General features: G+C 23.4%; 1 protein-coding gene across 1 annotated transcript; it reads left to right on the top strand.

The window, feature by feature from the left end:
* The first annotated feature begins 174 nt into the window (after window positions 1-174).
* Window positions 175-21,054, top strand: LOC117175942 (ruvB-like 1). Its single transcript, XM_033365804.1, has 3 exons — window positions 175-426; window positions 7,761-8,436; window positions 20,365-21,054. Exons 1-3 carry the CDS (start codon window positions 286-288, stop codon window positions 20,916-20,918), a joined length of 1,371 nt encoding a protein of 456 aa, XP_033221695.1. The 5' UTR covers window positions 175-285; the 3' UTR covers window positions 20,919-21,054.
* The last annotated feature ends 2,218 nt before the right edge of the window (window positions 21,055-23,272 follow it).

Genomic DNA, 23,272 nt, shown 5'->3' on the forward strand with positions numbered 1-23,272 from the left:
TTGAATTTGATAAGAAATTACACATTCCACATGAAAAATATTCTTCAAACTAGGACTATAAACTATGAAATCATTGAAGGATATTAATTTTTAGTTTTCTCATTAGTAATTATTCAGGAAATATAGAATCTCGGTTAAATAATAACAAATAAATGTGCACACATGCGCAGAATATGAAATTGACGTCACGATCATGACGACTAGTCACATTTCGTTGTTTCGATCAAACAAGCGGCAAAGTTTGGTTTTGCACGTTTCTGTCTGCTGCGTATATTATTATTAATCATGAAGATCGAGGAGGTGAAAAGTACTGCAAAAACTCAAAGAATTTCTTCCCACACGCACATAAAAGGCTTGGGACTTGACGAAAATGGAAATGCAATTCAAATGGCAGCAGGACTCGTTGGTCAGCAAATGGCCAGAGAGGTTAGGATTCATTTTACGATTACTGACATTGATATAATTATATGCAGTTATTATTTAATCGATAGCAATTTCCTTTCCATCGGAATATTTGGCTTATTATAGACCAACTATAAAACTGTTCTTAGTAATATTCATTAAAATATTTTAAGTTTCTGGGCGTTCTTGGAGTAACATAACCTCACTTTGTACCGCCGGCTTTTTCTCAATTATTTATGAATTTGTGTTAAAATTATTATTAGATTATTTATAGTTTGGGATTGCCGAACTAGAGAACTAACGTTTTTATCGAAATTTGATTTTCTGTGTAAAAAAGGGTTAAAAAATGAAATTCACATTTCAGTAAATTTTGAGATTCTTGAGAAAAATTGAAAATGATTTTTATTTTCAAAACTTTTTGAAATCTTAAAATTTTAATTAGATTGGAAATTTTTTCTAAAACTTTTAAATATCCTAAAATGATTAGAATATCTCCTACATTTTCACAAATAGTTTTAAATGTTTGGAAATGTTTAAAAAAATTTAGAGTAAAAATCATTTTAATCTTACCAGAAATTTAAAGATATTTTTTATATCCCCTTGAAACTTTTCCAAATTCTTAAAAAGTTTCTCAACTTTTTCTGTGAAATCTTCGGATATCTACATTTTCAATTTGAATCAATTATAAAATATATGGACTTTAAAAACGAATTTGAAAATTTGTTAATTATGTGTTTAGTACCTAGATATTATAAATTTATTTAATTATTTTATAATGAATAATAAGTGTTTATTGTCAGAAATCAAAATTGATGAAATCTTTGGGTTTTAAAATATTTTGATTTTGTTCCAAATTTCTAAATATCTTTTAAACTGACTTAAATTATTCTTAAAATTTTGAAAAATCTTACAAAATTAAAAAATTTTCCCTAAAATATTCCACATTCTTTTTAAACAGTTTTGAATATCTTTCGAAATGTTTGAAAATCGTTTTAAATATTCTTCTGACATTATTTTTCCCAAAAAACTATAATTTTTTTTCTGATAATCCTAATACTTTTTTTATTATATTTAATACCTTTCAGTTTTTAAAAAGCTTCAAAATATTATTTAAAATTCGAACAAATCTAGATTTTATTTAACATTTGTTGAAATCTTTTCAAATTTTAAATTAGTTTTAAATTTTTCCAGAACTTTTAAGTATCTTTTAAAATGATTCGTATGCTTCTTGAATTAAAAAATGTTTTGAAATCTTTAAAAATATTCTGTTAAAATTAATTTTTCAAAATAAAAATTCTTTTATACTTTACCATAATTCTTAAGAAAATGTTTATTTTCTCTTGAAACCGTTCGAAACTTTTTAAAAAGCTTCTAAACTTTCGGTCCGAAAGCTTCCGAAATGTACGTGTTTTTTTTTAATTTAATAATAAAATCCATGGACTCTAAAAAGGAATTGAAAAATTGGTTAATTGTTTTTTACCACCTAGAGATCATTCATTTAATTAATTATTTTATAATTATAATACATGTGCATTTAAGAAAATAATTCGATAAAGCCTTATAAATTATTAATCAATATAAATGATTAAACTTTTAAACTGACTCATATTATTTTCAATATAATATCTTAAAATTGTCCAATTTTTACTGGTAGGTTTAAAAAAATAAATCATGTAAAATTTATAATTTAGGAAACATTTAAAGGATTCGAAATATTTTACGTGATTCTAAAAGATTCCAAGGATTTTCAATTTATTTAAACAATTTAATGTAATTTGAAATATTTTAGTTTTTTTTAAGATTCCGGAGCATCTTCAATTGTTTTCAATAATTTGAAGATAATTCAAAATATTTGAAGGAACAAAGTGGTTAAATTTTTTATTTAAAAAAATAAATAAAATAACCACAAATGGTTAAAAATAGTTAAATTGTTAAATTTTTATTTAAGAGAATTAAATTTGAACATTAAAACTAATTTTCCATAAAAAAGGTTAACTTTGCATCAAATAGTTGAATTTTCTAACAGTGTTGAGTTTTGAAGCGAAAAAAAATTTTTTTCTAAAAAGAAGTTGAATTTTTAACAAAATAGTTGAATTTTCAGTTACAGAAATTAATTTTTAACCAAAAAAAAGGAATTTTCAACAGAAATTATAGATCTTCGATCCAAAAAATTAACTGTCAGGTATTTATTTCAACTTTCAACCAATTAGTGTAATTATTATCCTGAAAAGGTGAATTTTTAAGGGATCATGTGATATTTGATAATTTTACAAAAAAATATTTTAATTAAAATTAAAAAAAAATTTTAGATTTAACCAACAAAAACGAACCATTAACAAAATACTTGAATCCCCAACTAAAAAAGATTAATGTTCTACCAACAAATTTATTTCTTACAAAAAAATATGAATTTTCAACAAAACAGTTGAATTTTTAATAAAATATTATGTTTAAAAAATACACACAAAAAATAGGAGAGTTTAATTTTAAGTTGGATAAATAAGTTTTGAATCAAATGAAATAAACTTTAAACCAAACAGAGGAATTTGCAACCAAAAAAGATCAAATGTCTGTACAAAAAATTTTGTCCACAAAAAATGGAATATTTAACTTTTTGATTTTAAAAAAAATAATTTTCGATAAAACACTAATTTTCAACCAAAGAAATGAAGTTCCAACCAAAAAGATTAGTTTTTTAACAAAAATATTATATCATCTTTATGATTGAAAATTGTTTTTTTTTTTTTGCTACAAATTTATTTTACTGTCTGAAAATTTAAATTATTTTACTTTTGGTAGAAAATTGATCATTTTAGTTGAAAAACTATGTATTTGGTTATAAATTAAATTTTTTAGTTGAAGATTTATCATTTTAGTTACAAATTCACTTTAAATATTCCATTTTTTGTGTGGAAAATTTATCTCATTTGATAAAAATGTTATTTTTTTCTAAAAAATGTTCTTTTTTGAATAAAATCTAACTAATATTTTTTTTTGTTAAAAATTCATTTCTTTTATTTTTTTATAGAGAATTCATCTATTCCGTTGAAAATTCCACTATTTGCTCAAAAATTCATATTATTGGTTGAAAATTTATCGCTGTCACTAAAAATTAATTTCTTGGGCCGAAAAATCGTTTCTTTTTAGTCGAAAATTAACTTTTTCAACTGAAGATGTAATTATTTAATTTTTGCTTGAAAATTTATATTTTTAATTGAAAATTATTTAATTTTGCTGAAAACTCGTTTTTTTTGGTAGATGATTACTCTGATTAGTTGAAACTTCATTTTTTTGGTTAAAAAATAATGTCTGTGCTTGAAAATTTAACTATTTTTTTTGAAAATTCGTTTCTTTTTTGTTTGAAAATTTATTTTCAAAGTGAATTTTTCATTTATCATTTGAATTTTTCAAAGATTTATTCTTTTAGTTAAAAATTCACTTTAACTATTCCATTTTTTGTGGAAAATTTACCTTTTTTGATAAAAATGTAATCTTTTTCATTACAAAATGTTTTTTTTTGTAGAAAATTTAACTATTCTCTTTTTCTTTTGTTAAGAATTAATTTCGTTGGTTAAAAAAAATATGAAGTTAACAATTCGTCTTTTTTAAACAATTCATCTTTTCTGTAGAAAATTCCACTATTTGGTCAAAAATTCATATTGTTGGTTAAAAATTCAACGTTGTGATTAAAAATTATTTTTGTTTTGTTTAAATTTTACTTTTTATATTATTTAGTTTTAAATTCATATATTTTATTGAAAGTATATTTTTTGGTATAAATTTCACTTCTGAGTTTAAAATTGCATTATTTGGTTGAAAACCCTTTTTTTTAGTCGAAAATTCGTTTCTTTTTTGGTTGAAAATTTATTTCACTAATTGAAAATTTAATATCTTTACGTTTTGTTCAAAACTGAGCTTTTTATTTGAAAATTCATGTATTGGGTTATAAATTAAATTTTTGTTTAGTTGAAGATTTATCATTTTAGTCAATAATTCACTTGAACTATTCCATTTTGTGGCAAATTTGCCCTTTTTGATAGAAATATCATCTTTCCCGTTGAAAAATGTTTTTTTTTTTATAGAAAATTTAACTATTCTATTTTTTTTGTTTGTTAAAAATTCATTTCTTCGGTTGAAAAAAATAGTTCAAAATTCATTTTCTTTTTATATAAAATTCATCTTTTCGGTTAAAAATTCCAATATTTGGTTGAAAATTATTTTCTGTCATTAAAAATTATTTTCTTTGGTAAAAATTTGTTTCTTTTTATTAGAAAGTTAATTTTTTGAACTGAAAATGTAATTATTAAATTTTTTCTTGACAATTTATATATTTATTTAAAAATTAATTCATTTTTCTGAAAACTCGTTTTTTGTTGTTCTTTAAATTTTACTTTTCTAACTGCAAATTGAACTATTCTAGTTTTGTTATTAAACTTATCCTTTTTAGTTTAAAATTTAATAAAACTGTATCGTTTTTTGTAGAAAATTCATCTTTTGCGTTTAAAATTGAATTATTTTGTTGAGACTTCGTTGGTTTTTTTTTTTTTTAATTTATTGTTTTAACTGAAAATTTCATTTTTCTATTTTTGGTTTAAAAAAATCCTTTTTTGTTTTTTTGAAAATTCGTTTTTTTCGGTTGAACATTTATTTTTCCAACATTTCAATTATTCTAATCTTGGTTGAAAATGATCTTCTTTAGAGGAAAATTCATGCACTTTGTTGAAAATGAAAATGTAAGAAATTGAAATGAGGTTAAAATCAAATTTACAATCCTATTTTAATGTCCAAAAATCAAGTTAATATGCAGAATTCCTGAAAATAAAACCAAGCATTCAACGAACAGATTTGGACAAATACTATAAAACGTTTCTATTGAAATTTGAAAAAAGATTTTTAAAAATCTAAACAAAAATAATAAAAATGTCTTTTTTTGGGCAAAAATAAAAAAGAGGAAAGAAAAATTAGAAGTTAACCAACGGAATCCTCTTCTTTCTCTTTTTTATTTTTTTAGTCTCAAGTCACAGCAAAAAAAAACATTTATGAAAAATAATCAGACACGTTGGTAATTTTTTTTACAATTGATTTTTAATTTTAATTTGATAATAATAAAAATTTTTAAAAAGACAAAACAAATAAAAAAGGGAAGGAAGATAATTTGGTTGGTAACCCTCTCATATTTCTTTCTTCTTTTTTTTGTACAAAAAAACAAATAAATTTTTGCCTTTTTTTTAGGAAAATTGTTACTTTTTTTTATATTGCAAAAGGAACATTTTATGGTGGTTGTCGAAATTTGTTCAGTGGATTCTTGGTTTTATTTTCAGGAATTCTGCAAATTATTATTTTTTAAAATGAGTCTTTTTCGTAGAAAATTAATCTTTCGGGTTGAAAATTAAAATATTTGGTAAAAAATGCATATGTTTGGTTGAAGATTCATCATTTTTAGGTAAAAACTAATTTATCAGGTTCAACATTTTTCTTTTTGATTTGAAAGCTGGTTTTATACCTAGAAGAATTTAGAAATTCAGATACTGCAATGCGAATTATAATTGAATTTATTTATTAATTATAGTGAATTATATGTTTTCTATGACTTTGCCTTCCTTTACAATTTAAATTAAGCGCCCTTTGCAATTCGAATCGAAACATTTTCCCGCGAAATATAAATAACATAATTATTATTAATAAAGGTAGAAAATACGATTTTTTAAATCCTAATTCAAGGTGGCTGCTGGACCGGGAAACCAGGAAATGACAGTGAATTTATTCCTTGACTACGAACTTTACGAAGTTTCAGAAGAAAAATTTGTCCATGTTTGATTTTAACAGTTTTGTAAATAATTAAATTATAAAAAACTTAATAATTGATTTGACAAAACGATTCTAAATTCGTTCAGAATTTGAGAATTTCCAGATTGTAACTGTTTGAATTCGAAAGTCTTAATACGAATTGAGATTAATATATCATTTATTCCGATAATTTTATTTTTAAATAACAATTTTAATGATTCACCAATAAAATATTTTTAATTCAAAGTTTTAGGTCTTCTTTTATATTATTTTTTATATTAAATTGAATAAATAAATGAATTAATAGCAATTTAACACATATTTTTTATGAACAAAATTTGAGTAATTTCAAGAGATATTTCATAGTTTTGAAAATATTCAAAATTAATTAAAAATTTGAAATGTCTTCAAGTAATTGAAAAGAAGTGTGTTAACATTTTTGTTTAGAACGTCTAAATACATTTTAAAATTAACCGGATTTTTCCTACTACTTTTGGAAAATCCTGCTAATTAAGAAAAATCCTTCAAATCTTCCAGGTTCTGTTTTGATCATTTTGAAAATCTCTCAAAATCTTTTTAAATTTTCTGTTTTTATTCTTTTTAAGCCTTTCACAATTCTTAAAATGTTTCTAAATTTTTTGGTTGAAATCTGCAAAAATCTGCATTTTATTTTTAATTCGGCTGTGGTTATTTGCACCAACATTTCGGTACGAATAGCCCAATTTTTTCGGGTTACAAATCTCGTGTAAATAATTTGAAATCATTTCGAGTTCTAAATTTAATTTTGATATTTTTTAAACTTCTAAATATCTTTTCAGATTACTCTAATTTTTTTACAAATAATATGTATTCCTATTGTTGTTTATAAATTCAAATTTTAAGAATTTTTTTTAATTTGCAGGATTTTCTAAAAGTTGTAGGAAAAAAGCAATTCATTTAAACATATATATTTAAACGTTTCGAAAAAATTTCAACAATTATTTTAAATTTGAAAAAATATAAAATCACTTCCAGATGTTTCAATGTTTTGAAATAAATTTTTTAAGTTTTTGAAGAATGCTTAAACTATTTAAAATGAAAATAATTTAACTTCTAATTAAAAAAATAAATAATTTAAAAAATTTTATTTTTAATTTTTTAATTTGTCTAGCTTAAAATTACTAAAAAAAATATAATTTTGAAAAATTTTGAAGTTCATTCCTTGATTCTTTAATTTAGAGTATTGAAAATGTTAACGTGGATTTATAATTTTAGAATTTCATCTGAATCTTTAAAGTCTATAATTGATAAAAGTTCTAAATTTTTCAGTTTATTTGCATTTCATTTTAAAATTTTCAATTGAAATGTGTTTCATTGTAAATTTAATTTGTTGTTTATTGTTTATTGCTTTAAGTGGAAAAATTTTTAGAATAGAGTTCAATTTTTTAAATTTCATTGACCGTGAAAAATGTTTGCGTACCGGGAAATTCAAAATGCTTATGAATGTTCATTATTAAATTCCCATGGCACATAACTCTGAGAACTTAAACTCATTAGAACACTAGGCCTACATTCTATGCATTAATTTCCAGGCTGCCGGAATCGTCGTAGACATGATAAGATCCAAAAAGATGGCCGGTCGAGCAGTTCTCTTAGCGGGTCCTCCGGGTACAGGAAAAACCGCAATCGCCCTAGCAATAGCCCAAGAATTGGGAAACAAAGTTCCCTTCTGCCCGATGGTAGGCTCAGAAGTCTATTCTTCGGAAATAAAAAAAACGGAAGTTCTCATGGAGAATTTTCGACGAGCGATCGGTCTCAGAATCAAGGAAACGAAGGAAGTTTATGAGGGTGAGGTCACCGAATTGACTCCCGTCGAAACCGAGAATCCAATGGGTGGATATGGAAAAACCGTCTCGCATGTTATCGTTGGGCTCAAAACCGCAAAAGGAACGAAGCAATTAAAATTAGATCCTTCGATTTACGAGTCTCTTCAAAAAGAGAAAGTGGAAACCGGAGATGTAATTTATATCGAGGCAAATAGCGGAGCGGTCAAAAGACAAGGCAGAAGCGACAATTTCGCGACCGAATTCGACTTGGAAGCTGAAGAGTATGTTCCGCTACCTAAAGGCGATGTTCACAAGAAGAAGGAAGTCATCCAGGATGTTACTCTTCACGATTTGGATGTTGCGAATGCGAGACCGCAGGGAGGCCAGGACATAATGTCGATGATGGGCCAGTTGATGAAGCCAAAGAAAACTGAAATTACAGGTTTACACACTTTTTTAGATAAGAATTTCACTGCATTTTCTAGTCTCCTTTTTTTTCCTATTTGAAATTATGAATCTTCTACTATAAAAAATTAATTTTCATCTTATAGCCAAGTATTTGCATTTTAACGAAGAAGTGTTTAATTTTAAATTAAAAACAGTTTAATTCGTCTAAAAAAAGATCAATTTTCCAAAAAAATAGGTCATTAATTAACAAAAAAGAGATTTTAATATCAAACAGAAACAGTTGCATTCATTTAAAAAGACGAATTTTTGAGGAAATAATTGATTTTTCAACGAAAGAAGGTTTTTAGGAAAAAAGGAAAAAAATATAAACTTAGTTCTCGCGTTTTGATAGCAAAAAAAAAAATTTTCTACAAAACACTCGAAAGTTATAAATCGTGAACCATAACCAATTAGTTTTCAACTTTTAGCCAAGTATTTACATAAAAAAAAAGAAATTAATTTTTTAATTAGAAACAGCTTATTTCATTCGAAAATAGAACAATTCTCAACAAAAAGGTAATTAAAAATCAAAAAAATATTGTGATGTCAAATAAAAATAGTTGCGTTCATTCAAAAATATGAATTTTAAACAAAATAGGTGATTTTTCACTAAAAAAGGTTTTTAGTCAAGAAGGAAAAAAATTTGAACTTAATTCTCGCGTTTTGATAGCAAAAAAAAAAGATTTTTCTAGAAAAGACTCGAAGTTTCAATCCGAAACATGAATTTCCTTGGAAAGAGTTAATTTTCAAACTAATTATTAAAATTTTCTAACAAAATAGTTTGATTTTAAACCCAAATAAGCGAATTTTGAACTAAAATTATGAATCTTCAACCATGAAGAATTAATTTTCAACTTTTAGCCAAGTATTTAAATTTTAACAAAAAGAAATTAAATTTTGAATTAAAAACAGTTTGATTCATAAAAAAAATACCAATTTTCAATATAATAGTTGAATTTTCGACCCGAAAATATTAAGTTTCGACAAAAAAGTTGATTTTCAACTAAAAACGTGAACTTTTATCCAGGAAAATTAATTTTCTTCTAAAATAGCTGAATTATGCACCAAAAAGGTGAATTTCCAACTGAAATGATAAATCTAACTAAAAAAATTAATTTCTAACCAAAAAGTTGAATCATCAACGAAACAAAATTTAATTGTTGGCAAATTGTTATTTAAAGGCAAAAATAATTTTTAATAAAAAAAACTTTCAAATAACTTTATTTTTAACATTTTCTTTGTTTATTTGCTTTCAGGCCATATAAATATAATAAAAAATATATTTAATTAAAAAAAAAATTATTGGTTAAAAATTCAATTATTTGTTTAAAAAACCGCCTTCGATTGAAAAATTAGTTATTTTATGGAAAATGCGTTTTTTTGGGGTTAAAAATTAATTTGTTTACTGAAAATAAATGACTTCCATTTTTGTATTAAAAATGTTTCTTTTTGGGTTTGAAAATTGGATTTGGTTAAAATTTCCTGTATTTTGCTAAAAATTCTTAATTTCCGGTTGGAAATCATCCTGTTTTGTATAAAATTTATTTTTTTGGATTCAAAATTCAACAATTTAGCTTAAAATTAACTTTTTTGGTGAAAATACTATTTTCGTATTAAAAATTCAACTTTTGTGTAGAAAACTCGTGTTTTTGACTTGAAAAATTAAATATTTCAGATTGAAAATTCAGCTGCTTTGTAGAAAATTCTTCGTTTGGCTAAAAAATCCAACAGTTCTGTTTTTTGTTAAAAATTAATTTCTTTTCCTAAAGATCTAAGTATACCAATTTGAATTGAATTTGTTTTTAGTTGAGAATTCTATTATTTGGTTGAAAATTCGTGTATTCTGTAAAAAGTAATATTTTCAAGATTGTAATTCAACGAGTTTGTAGAAAAGACGTATTTTGACTTAAAAATTCAATAATGTGTTAGATAATTTAAACATTTAATTCATTTGTAACGAAGCAGTTACATTTTCAACTAAAAATAGTTAAACTACAATGTAATTGTTCATACTTCAACTTAAAGCGATTTTTTTTATATCAAAAACTGTTGACATCAAACAATAAAGACGAATTTTTAATAAAGTAATTGAATCCTCAACAAAAACGGATTAATTTTTACCTAAACAGTTAGATTTTTAACTAAAAAAGATAATATTTCTATCAATAAGATGAATTTTTAAACATCTTTTAAACTGACTCGAATTATTCCTAAAATGTTGAAAATTTTTTTTCTAATTCAACAAATTTTTTTGAAATATAAAATTATCTTTAAATTTAATTTTCAAAATGAAAAATCATTTTTAAAATTTCCAGGAATTTAAAGCAAAGTTGGCTTTACAAACTAGTATTTGGACATTTTAGGAGATAATTTTAAATCTCTTAAAATATTTTTCAATATCCTTTTAAAATTAATTTTTAGCAAGAAAAATTATTTGAATCTTTCTTGCTAAATCTTAAGTAAAGTCTTTTTAATTTTCTTCAACAAGTTTATACATATATTTTTTTTTTATTTTGAAATCTTTTCGAGTTTTAAATTATTTTTCTATCTTTTTAAAATTCGTAGCCTCTCTTCAAACTTAATTGATTTTTTAAAATTGTATAGTCTTACAAAATTGAAAGTTTTTGCTTCACATTCTTTTACCTTCGTTTTCGAAATTTTAAGGAATCATTTGAAATATTTAAAAATATTTTTCAATTTTATTTTAACAATAATGTTTCAAAAACAAAAATTATTTTGAAATTTTCTCATGAATCATAAAAATCTTGATTTTCTCTTGAAAAATTTCCTAAAATTCTCGAGAGAATTCATCCAAGAATGTTAATTTGCAACCAAATAGTGGCATTTTCAACTAAATACATGAATTTTCTACCCAGAAGAATAATTTTCTACCAAAAAATATCAATTTTCAACTAAAAGCATTAATTTTCAATTTAAAAAAACTAACTTTTTAACAAAGTTGTTATAATTTTTTTTCAATCCAAAAGAGTTTTAATTTTAAATCAAAAATAGTTTAATTCATCAAAACAGACGAATTTTGAATAAAATAGTTGATACCTCTACGAAACAAAATTTCATTATAGGCAAATTATTATTTAAAGGGAAAAATAATTTTTAATAAAAAAACATTAAAATAACTTTATTTTTTAATTTTCTTTGTTTATTTGCTTTCAGGTTATACAAATATGATGGAAAAATATATTTTCGTTCTGTTTTTCCGGATTTTACAAAATTATTTCTAAAATTCCTAAATATCTTTGAAACTGAATCAAATTATATTGTTTGAAAAACTTTAGAAATAATCTCTAAAAATTAATTTTTCAAAATAAATAATCCTTTCAATATTACCAGGAACCTTAAAATTTTTTTATAATCCTGGCACCTTCGAAAATCTTTAGAATTTGATTTTGAAATTATCAAAAATCTGCATATTGTTTTAAATTTGTTGAAACTTTTTTATTATTCTCGAAATATTTTAAAAACTTCAAAATATCTTCTAAGACAATTCGAATTTATTAACTTAAGATTTTTCCGTTTATTTTTCTACTATTTTAAACCAAAAAGCGTTATATATTTTATCAAGATTTATTTTCTATAAAAATATACAAATATCTACAATATCTAAATCTCTAAATTCTCCTAGGTATAAAACGAACCATAAACCTAGAAGTTTGATAATATTAATGCGGAAAATGTTTGTTTTTAGGCCCATTTTAAACACTTTTTAGTAGAGTTTTCAAATTATTTTTCAACGAAATCTTTTTTGTTCATCCAACAAAAATAATTTTTTAATCGAAGATATAAGAATTAAAATTTCAGTTAAAACAATCAATTTTTAACTCAAAACATGAATTCTCAACAAAATAATTCAATTTTATTCTTAAAAGATTAATTGTGTACCAAAAAGATACAATATCCACAAAATATATAAATTTTCTACTGAAAAGGATAAATTTACAAACCAAAACTAGAATAGTTCAATTTACAGTTAAAAAAGTAAATTTTAAACGAGAAAAAACTGAGTTTTCAGAAAAACTAATTAATTTTCAAGTAAAAATGTAAATCTTCTATCAAAAATGGAATAGTTAAAGTGAAATTTTAACCAAAATCATAAATCTTCTACTAAAAAAAAAATTACTTTTATAACGAAATACATGATGAATTTTCAGCTGAAACAGATACATTTTCAACTCAAAATAGAATAATTAGATTTTCAGTGAAAAACCTAATTATCAATAAAATCGAAGTAAATTTGCAACGAAATAGTATAATTTTCAAACAAGAAGATTAAATTTCTACCAATGAAGATAAATTTTCGACAAAAAATGAGAAAGTTAAATTTTTAAATAAATATTTGAAGTTTTAAAGAAATTTTCCGTTAAAACAATTCATTTTCAACTAGAAAACATAATTTTCAACAAAATTATAAAATTTTAGAGAAAAAAAAGGATTTTCATCTAAAATGATGAATCGTCAACCAAATAAATGAATTTTTAACATAGTAATTCTACGTCCAACGAAGAAGTTGAATTTTTAACCAAAAAGTATGAATTCTCAACCAAAAACGTGATATTTGATATTCCAACCAAAAAGGATTTTAATTTAATAATAAAAATAGTTGAATTCAACAAAGAAAAAAGAGTTTTTAACAAAATAGTTTGAATTCTCAAACACAAAAGAGATTAAATTTCAAGGAAATATTGCCTAACTCTATCATTGATGACTCACACCTGCATTTAACTATTTTGTTGAAAATTATTTTTTTTTAATATAATTTTTTGAACTGAAAATTTAACTTTAAATTTATTTAAATTTATTTTATTTACCATTTTTTTTCAATATTTTATCTCGCTTGACAAAAAAATCGCTTTTAGTTGAAAATTCAACAGAATGGAAATGCATCTTTTTTCTTGAAAATTGAGCTGTTTTCTCGGAAATAATTTTTTTCGTTGTCTCCAAATTATTTTTTTTTTTGCTGAGAATTTAATTATTATAACAGTTGAATGAGATTATTAAGGTCCCTAATCTTACAAATTATAAAAAAATGGTTTTTATCTCTAAAATTGAAGAAATATAATTTTTACCGATTGATACAAATTTACCCTTACCAGATGTATATCTTATGAATTTTAACAAAAATTCTTTTTAAAAAAGTATAATAATTATATTAAAGTGACTAAAATATCATTTAATTTGAGGAACTTTGAGAGTTTATTAAAAAAAATTTTTTTAGTTGAGTATCAATATTTAAATTTGTTCCCCTTCCTGAAGTTTAAAATGATGTTCTCACTAGATATTTCTTATGTGTATTTGGTCAAATATTAATATTATATCATTTTTTATATATATATATATTTTTTTTTAATTTGTTTGTTATTTCTACTTTGCTTTGTTTTCGGAAAAATGAGATTTTCAACCAGTAAAAATTATATTTCTTCAATTTTATATTTTATTTAAAAAAACACTTGAACATTTTTGAACACTTTTGAACTCTAAACTTCAGAGTGACAGTGAATTCATTTTTTGACCGGGAATTTTACAAATTTTTAGAATAAACAGAATTTGTCTAAACTTCCTTTGATTTCAACCGTTTTTTTAAATAATTAGTTAGATTGTGATCTTTTTCAATTATGATATCTTTCAGTTTATAATGCGTAATTCGAAAATATTTTACTTTAAAAATTTTTCATTTGAGATTTTCAATTTTTAAGTGTATATTTTAATTTAAAGAATTTTACAATTCAGTTTTAAAAACATAACGTGATTAAAATTTATAAGTCTAATTAGTTAAGCAAATCTAAACGCCCGATTGAAAATTTATAAACTATTTTCAATTCAAAGGCTTTTATTAAATTAAAAATATTATTTTAGTCTAAAATATTCCATTTCTAAGCATTCAATATGAAAATGTTCAATTAAGAAAAAGAATAATAACATATTATTTAGAAATATTTGCCTTTTCATTTAAAATCAGTAATTATAAATTAAATATTCAAAACTAAATGTTTAACGTTACAATTTTAATTGTTCTATCTAAAAAAATGTATTTGTAAGTAAAATTATTGAATTTTGATGTATAAATAACAATTGAACACCTGTTATTCGCAAAGCAAATTCGAGTAAGTTGAAGAAATCTTTAGAAGTTTTGAAAAAATTAAAAATTCGAAATGATTTAAATAATTATAGCCTATAGTCCAAAACCTAAGTTAAAACCAAATATAGTTTTTGGCAGATGTTGAACAAAAAATTAGAAACTTTTTAAAAATTTTGAAAGGCTTCAGAAGAATAAAAAACATTTTATAGAAAAATTGAAATTGATTTTTTATTTCAAAAAATTAATTCAAAGATAATATTTCAAAAGATTTAGAATGATTTACAAAATTACTAAAAATGAATTTGGCGAATTTTGAAGACATTTTTTTCAATTAGACAGGATTTTCAAAAAAATTTTAGGAGAAATTCGAATAATTTTAAAAGATGTTTAAATGTTCTAAAAATCTTTTTAAATTATTTTGAAATTTTGAAATAAAATTTTCAAGCATTTTAAGGATTTTCAAATGATTTAAAATAAGAATAACTTTTAATTAAAGTAGTGTTCAGTTTATAAACAAAATTTGATCGTTATATTTTTAATTTTTCTAGCTTAAAATGCATAAAATGAAATCATTTTGAAAATTTTTGAATGCATTGATGATTCTCTAATTTAGAATGCATAAGTTTTGAAAAGATTCAAAATTAATTAAAAACTTGAAATGATTTCAAGTAATTTAAAGGAAATGTGTTAACATTATTTCAGAACTTCTAAATATATTTTAAAATTAATCGAATTTTTCATGCAATTTTTTCAAATCCTGCAAATTAAAAAAAAAAATCCTTAACATTTTCCAGGTTCTTTTTTGATAATTTTTTTAATTTCTTAAAATCTTTTCAAATTTGCCGTAACAATATTTTTTCAAAATATGAAATCATTTTCAATTTTCATAAGAATGTTAAGAATATGTTTTTATTCTTTTGAAGCCTTTCACAATTCTCAAAAAGCTACTAAATTTGCTGTTTCAAACTTGCAACAATCTACATTTAGTTTTAAATTTGGTGTACAATTCAAATGTTAAGGACTTTTCTTTCAATTTGTAGGATTTCCTAAAAGTTGCGAAGAAAATTAAAAAAATTATTTTAAATTTGGAGAAATTTAAAACCACTTTAGATTTCTCAAGAGTTTGAAATAAAATTTTAAAGTTTTTCAAGGATGCTTAAACTATTTAAAATAAAAAAATTTAAGAATTGTTAAGTTAAAAAATTTATTTTTCAATTTTTAATGTGCCTAGCTTAAAATTACTTGAAATAATATAATTTAAAAAATTTTTAAAGTTCATTGCTTGATACTTTAATGTAGATTATTAAAACTATTAACTGCTTTAAATCAGAATGGCCGCTGGACTGGGAAATCTGGAAAACCAGAAAAAGGTCGGGAATTTTATGAGACCGGGAAATGACCATGCATTTATTTTTTTACCGGAAATTTTACAAATTTGTAGAAAAATTAATCCTTTCAACTTTGATTTTAACCGTTTAAAAAAAATTAGTTTAATTCTGATCTTTTTCAATTATGATATCATTCAGTCCAGAACAATTTTAATTGCTCTATTTAACAAAATTTAATTTTTAATTAGAATTGTTGAATTTTGAATCGAACATATATTATTCTTAGAAAAAATTCAGTAAGTTAAAGAGATATTTAGAAGATTTGAAAAAATTCAAGATTAATTTAAAATTTGAAAGGATTTCAAATAATATAAACGTTGTACAAAATTTTAAAAATGAATGTGGGAGATTTTAAGAAAATTTCTTCAATTTGACAGAATTAAAAAAAAATTAATTTGAAAAAATGTAAAACAGCATTTAGATGTTTCAAGATATAAAAAAAAATTCGAAGGATTTTAAGGATTCTTAAACTATTTAAAATAAAAATAATTAAACTTTTATTTGAACAGGGAACTTTCAATTCTTTACAAAGTTATATTTGGAACTGGAATTTATTCAGAATAATAATAATTCTGAGTTGAAGCAGGGAGTTTTCAAATTTTAACCAATTCTTACAATTACAATTTGTCTTGGAATAGGGAATTTTTTAATTTAAATAAATTCCGAGCTGGAGCAGGGAATTTTTTTTAAATAATGAATTCTAATTCTGAGTTAAAATGGAATATTTTAGAAAAAAAATTTAATTTATGAATTGAAATGGGGGAATTTTTATGAAAAATTCTAATTCTTGGTTGAAATTTAAAATTTTCGAAAAGTATTAAAATTCCGGATTTGAACAAGGCATTTTCGATTTTAAACCATTTTTGGTTGGAAATGAAATTTATCCATGAGAATAACAATTCTCAATAAAGAGTGGTTTTTTCTAAACAAAATTATATAATTCTGAATTGAAACAAGGTATTTCCGAACAAAATTTAAATTAGGAATTGAAACAGGGAATTTTACCAAAAAAATATAATTCTTAGTTGAAATGGCGAATTTTCGAAAAGAATTAAAATTCTTGATTTGAACAGGGATTTTTTCAAAAGAATTTTATTTGTGAGTGGAAATGAAAATTTTTTTTAAAGAATAAAAATTCTGGATTTGAACAGGGAATTTTCAGTTTTTACCCAATTCAGGGCTGAAATTGGAATTTATCCAGGAGAATTATAGTTTTCAATGGGAAATTGAATTTTTCATATAAAATTATTATTTTGTGTTGAAACGAGGTATTCTAATTTTTACCATTGGTTGAAATGGAGAATTTTCGAAAAGAATTAAAATTCTGGATTTGAACAGAGAATTTTTCGATAAAAATTAAAATTACGGATTTAAACAGTGCATTTTTTATTTTGAACAAATTCTGAGCTGGAACTAGAATTTAAAATTGCTTAAAATCATATAATTTTGAATATTTTTAAATTCGTTCAATTTAAAGCATTGAAAATGATAACGTGGATTTATATTTTTTGAACTGAATTTGAATCTTTGAACTCCACAATTTTAAAAAGTTTAAAATTTTTAAATCAGCAGTTTAACTGCATTTAATTTAAAATTGTTCAGTTGAAAAGTGTTAGTAGTTATTTTTTTATTACTTCGAATGGAAAATTTTTAAGATTTAGTGTTCAATTTTTCAAATATCATTGACCGTGAAAAATGTTTGCGAATTGGGAAAAGACCGGAAAATTATTTCTTTGATTAAAACGGTCAGCCTACTTTAAATGCAAATTTTTTTACAATAGGGTCCGATTTTTTAAATTTCATTGACCGCGAAAAATGTTTGTGAACTGGGGAAAAACCAGGAAATGACCGAGATTTTTTTTCTTCAATTAGAACGGTCACCCTACTTTAAATGGAAAATTTTTAAAAATAGAGTTCGATTTTTTAAATTTTATTTACCGGGAAATTTTTTTCCGAACTGGGACAGGGTGGTCGCTGGATCGGAAACCGGAAAATGACCGGGAATTTTTTGAGATCGGGAAAAACCGGGAAATGACAGTGATTGTTTTTGACCGGGAATATTACAAATTTGTAGAAGAAAAATCTGTTCACGTTCGTTTTCAACAATTTTTAAATAGTCAGTTGAATTGTTATGTTTTTCAATTATGCTCTTATTTAGCTTAGAATGCGTAATTCAAAATTTTTTTACTTCAAAAATTTTCAATTTAAAATTCTTATTTTAAAGCTTACATTTTTAATTTGAAGAATTTTTAAATGCTTACTTAAAAACTTGATCAAACAAAAAATAAAAGTCTTTGATGCCGAAAATGTGTGATAAAAAACATTTTTATTTAATAAATAAATACATTTTGTTGAAATTTGTCTGTACTTTAAGTAATAAAAAGTGAACAAAAACGATTTTAAATCAGTTTAAAATTTAAGAATTTTCACATTTTAACGTTAAAACTGAAACGGTTTCAATTTGAAAGTCTTAGTCATTAAACAAATGTGAACGTGTGACTGAAAGTTTATAAACTATTTTCAACTTAAAAATAACTTTATGATAATATATTCCCAATTGATTTTTTTTTTTAAATTAAAATATTGTTTTAGTCGAAAATATTCAATTTTTAACCCATTCAATTTAAAATTTTTAATTAAAAAAAGATTAATTATTGAATATTTAGCTATATTTGAATTTTTGTTTAAAACAAGTTAATTGAAACCAAAAATATTTAAAGTAAAGAATCTTTAACTGAATTGTTTGATATAGAAAACCTGGAATCGTTAAAATTTCGAAGTGTCTTGAAGGATGTACACTACGTACAATCAATCGCAAAAGTTGTCTATCCTTAAAGTGATTGATAAAATGGACAAAAAATATCTATTATTAATTTCTGTAAATCTTGGTGCATGCTTGTAAGCACCCGTAAGAAAAAAATATTAAGGTTAAAATTGTTAATTTGTTAGTAGTTATTTCAAGATTTCGTTTTTCCTTTCTCTTTAGGGGAAAGTTACAATTTTAATTTGACCCTAATAATCAAGGCCTCATTTTATTCTTCGAAAGATTCTCTAGATTTCTACTTGGGCTCATTAAAAAAAAAATTAATTAAGAAATGAAACCACCACCCAAATAGAATTGTAGCGAATCGTTCAAAGAATGAAATAAGGCCTCAATTATTAGAATTAAATAAAAATGGTAACTTTTCCCCAAAGAGAAAGGAAAAACTAAACCTTTAAATAACTACTGTTACGTAAATAATTTTAACCTGAATTATTTTTTCTGAAGTGTGCTTAGAGGCATCTATCAAGATTTACAGAAATTAATAATAAATCTTGTTTTTTCGGTTTTATAAATCATTTTAAAGAAAGGCAACTTTTGAGATTGATTGTACGTAGTATACATCCCTAAACTTTGAAAGTTACAATTTTAATTGTTGTATTTGAAAAATGCTTAATTTGGAATTGAAGTTTTTTAATTTTGATGTATAATTTACAAATAAAAGTTTGCAGAAAAAATTTGAATCTTCTCTTAAAATAAATTTTCAAAATGAAAAATTATTTTTAATTTTCCTATGAATCTTAAGAAAATATTTTTATTCATTTGAAGCCTTTCACAATTCTTGAAAAGAATCTCATGTTTTTGTTCAAAATCTGCGAAAATCTACATTTTGTTTTATATTAGGCTATCATTTCAAGATTTACATTAAGTTTGAATCTTTTCAAAACGTCCATATCTCTTCAGATTACTCAAATTTCGCCTAGAAATAATAAATGTTGAATTGTTATTTACACATCCAAATTGTAAAGAAATTTTCTAAAATTTGCAGGATTTTCTGAAAATTAAAAAAAAAATCAATTAATTTTTACAGATATTTAGAAGTTCTGAACAAATTTCCAAAATAATTTTAAATTTAAAACAACTTCTAGATTTCTCAAAACTTTGAAATAAAATTTTGAATTTTTCCAAGGATGTTGAAACTATTTAAAAAGAAAATAATTGAATTTCTAATTTAAGAAGTGATCAGATAAAATTTTTAAATATTTAATGTTTCTAGCTTAAAATTCCTTAAAATTATATAATTTTGAAAAATTAATTAAAAAATTTAAAATTTTAATTTTAATAGTTCAAAATTTAACAGTTCCACTTTAAGTGCTTTCATTTGCAGCTCAGCTTTTATTACCTCAAGTGGAAATTTTTTTAGCTTTAGTGTTCCATTTTTTAAATTCGATTGATCTTGAAAAATGTTGCGAACCGGGAAAGGACCGGAATTTTTTTTTTTTATTAGAACGGCCACCCTGCTTTAAATGGAAAAATGTTTAGAGAGTTCGATTTTTTAACTTTCATTGGCCGGGAAAAATGTTTGGGAACCGGTTAAAACCCGGCAAATGGCCCTGAATTTATTTCGTCGATTAAAACGGCCACCCTGAACTCGAAATGATCCCCTATATATTTTTTTAGATAAACTGAGAAAGGAAATAAACAAAGTTGTGAACAAATACATAGACCAAGGAATTGCCGAGTTGGTGCCTGGTGTTTTATTCATCGACGAGGTCCACATGCTGGACATTGAGACATTTACTTACCTCCATCGTGCACTCGAAAGTGCAATTGCACCAATCGTGATTTTTGCGACAAATCGCGGAAAGTGTATAATCAGAGGCACAGAGGACATTTCTTCGCCGCACGGAATTCCTCTTGATTTGCTGGATCGGCTTTTGATAATCAAGACTCTCCCCTACGCGAGGAATGAAATGGAACAAATTGTCAAACTCAGAGCGGCGACTGAAGGCCTCCACGTTGAGGACGATGCTCTCGCAACCCTTGGAGACCTGGGCACGAAGACGACTCTCAGGTACGTGGTGCAACTTCTCACACCTGCTGCATTAACAGCAAAAATCAGCGGGAGGACGAATATCAAAAAAGAAGACATCGACGAGGTCGGATCGCTCTTCCTCGACGCCAAATCTTCGGCGAAAATTCTTACTCAGCAGGCTTCTAAGTTTATGAAATAGTTTTTCTGCTTTAGTCTTAAAACTAGTTTTAAGATTTTTTACGCTTGAAGAAATGACAATATTTTTTTTTGTTTCCTTCTTACTTTGTTCCAGACGAGCTTTGAATAAACGTTCAATGATTCTAGTTTCTTTAAAAGATCGAGTTAGGGACCGTACTTAAATTAGGTAACAACTCATGGCGGGGGTACGTAATTTTTTAAAAAATTCGCAAAAAACTTTCTCCTGAAGATTATATTTTTAGATATAAATTGTATTATTTGGTTGAAAATTTAACAGTTCTTAAAAAGACATCCTTTTTGTTTGAAGATTCAACTGGTTTGTTAAAAATTTGTTATTTTTGGGTTAGAAATTTAACTATTTTTGTAGAATATTAAACTTTTGTTTAAAATTCACGTTTTGTTGCTGATAAGTCAACTGAAATCTTTTTTTGGATGAGAACTATTTTTTCTGGAAATTTGTCTTTTTGATTTACAAGTTCATATTTTTTAGTAGAAATATTGCATCTTTCTTGGATAGAAATGTAAATGTTTTGTCGAAAATTCAAATATTCACTAGGAAATTTAATTTTTGTATAAAATTTATATTTTTCTATTGAAAAGTAAACTAAAATCTTTTTTGATGAAATTTCAACACTTTTTTTGCAAATTTGTCTTTTGATTTAAAAATTAACTTGTTTTAATCGAATTTTCATTTTTCTTGGACAAAAATACAACTCTTTGGTTGAAAATTTAACAATCTTGTTAAAAAGTGATTAATTTTGGTTAAAAATTCGACTATTTAGCAGAAAATTAACTTATTGTTTTTAATTCTTATTTTGATTTTGGAAAGTTAGATGTAAACTTCTTTGGATGAAAATTTAACTAGTTTTTTTTTAAATTCATCTGTTTTATAATTATAGTTATCTTTCTTAAATATAGATGCAACTATTCGTTGAAAATTAATTTTTTTTTCAAAGTTTGTCTTTTTGATTTTAAAATTCACCTGCTTTAGCAGAAATTACATATTTTTTCGATAAAATTTCAATTTTATGGTTGAGATTTATAATAATTTGTTAAAAACGCTTATTTTTTGGTTAAAAATTCAACTGCTTCTTGAAAATTTTAAAATTTATATTTTGGTGTTGAAAAATAAACTCAATTCTTTTCTGGATGAAAGTTTCACTATTTTTTTTTCATTTTTTTAAATGAAAACTACATCTGTCTTAAGAGAAATTTCATCTTTCTTGGATACAAATTCAACTATTTGGTAGAGAATTCAATAATTTTGTTTAAAAGTCCTGCTTTTTGGTGAAATAGTCGTCTTTTTGGATTAAAAATTCATTTTTTTTTCGTAGAAACTTCTTTTTTGAAAAAAATTGACATTTTGATCGTGAAATGTCAATTGAAATCTTTTTTAACAGAAAATTTAACTATTTTTTTTAAATTTATATTTTTGTTTTTAAAAAATCATCTGTTTTAGCAGAAATTTCTTCTTTTTTTATGAAAATGCTAATTTTTAGTAGAGAATTCAACAGTTTGGTTAAAAATTTATCCTCTTTGGTTAAAAAATCGTCTTTTTGGATTGAAAATTCATTTTTTTCGTAGAAACTTATTTTTTGTTTAAAAAATTCATATTTTGATCATGAAAAGTTAACTTAAGTGTTTTTAACAGAAAATGCAACTATTTTTTCAAAATTTATCTTTTTGATTTAAAAAAAATGATCTGTTTTAGTAGAAATTTCTTCTTTTTTTTGAAAATGCAACCATTTAGTAGAGAATTGAATAATTTTGTTAAAAAGTAAAGCTTTTTGGTAAAAAAACTCGTCTTTTTGGATTGAAAATTGATTTTTTTCATCGAAACTTATTTTTTGAAACTTTTTTTTTTTAATTATTTTATTTGATTAAAAAATTGATCTGTCTTAGTAGAACTTAATTTTTTTTTGTATGAAAATGGAACTTTTTGGTAGTGAATTCAACCATTTTTTTAAAAAGTCATCCTTTTTGGTAAAATATTTGTCTTTTTGGATTGAAAATTCAACTTTTTGCCTAAAAACTTTTTCTTCTTTAAAAATTCATATTTTGATCGTGAAGATTTAATTGAAATCTTTCTTAACCGAAAATTCAACTATTTTTTTGAAAATCTATGTTTTTCATTTAAAAATTTATCTGTTTTAGTAGTAATATCTTTTTTTATACAAAAATGCAATTTTTTGTTAAAAATTTGACTTTTTGGATTGAAAATTCAATTTTTTGTCTAGAAACTTATTTCTTGTTTAAAAATTCATATTTTGAACGGGAAAAGTCAACTGAATTTTATTTAGCAGAAAATTTAACTGTTTTTTTTTAAATTGATCTTTTTTATTAAAAAATTAAAGA

The sequence above is a fragment of the Belonocnema kinseyi genome, chromosome 7, assembly GCF_010883055.1.
Source record: "Belonocnema kinseyi isolate 2016_QV_RU_SX_M_011 chromosome 7, B_treatae_v1, whole genome shotgun sequence".
In the NCBI taxonomy this organism is placed as follows: Eukaryota; Metazoa; Arthropoda; class Insecta; order Hymenoptera; family Cynipidae; genus Belonocnema; species Belonocnema kinseyi.

What these genes read in the sequence shown, in the direction of transcription:
- LOC117175942 (XM_033365804.1), top strand. Translation starts at nt 286, where the DNA reads ATGAAGATCGAGGAGGTGAAAAGTACTGCAAAAACTCAAAGAATTTCT. An exon ending in GTCAGCAAATGGCCAGAGAG is followed by an intron (nt 427 to 7,760) that starts GTTAGGATTCAT and finishes ATTAATTTCCAG; the next exon opens with GCTGCCGGAATCGTCGTAGA. An exon ending in AAAGAAAACTGAAATTACAG is followed by an intron (nt 8,437 to 20,364) that starts GTTTACACACTT and finishes ATATTTTTTTAG; the next exon opens with ATAAACTGAGAAAGGAAATA.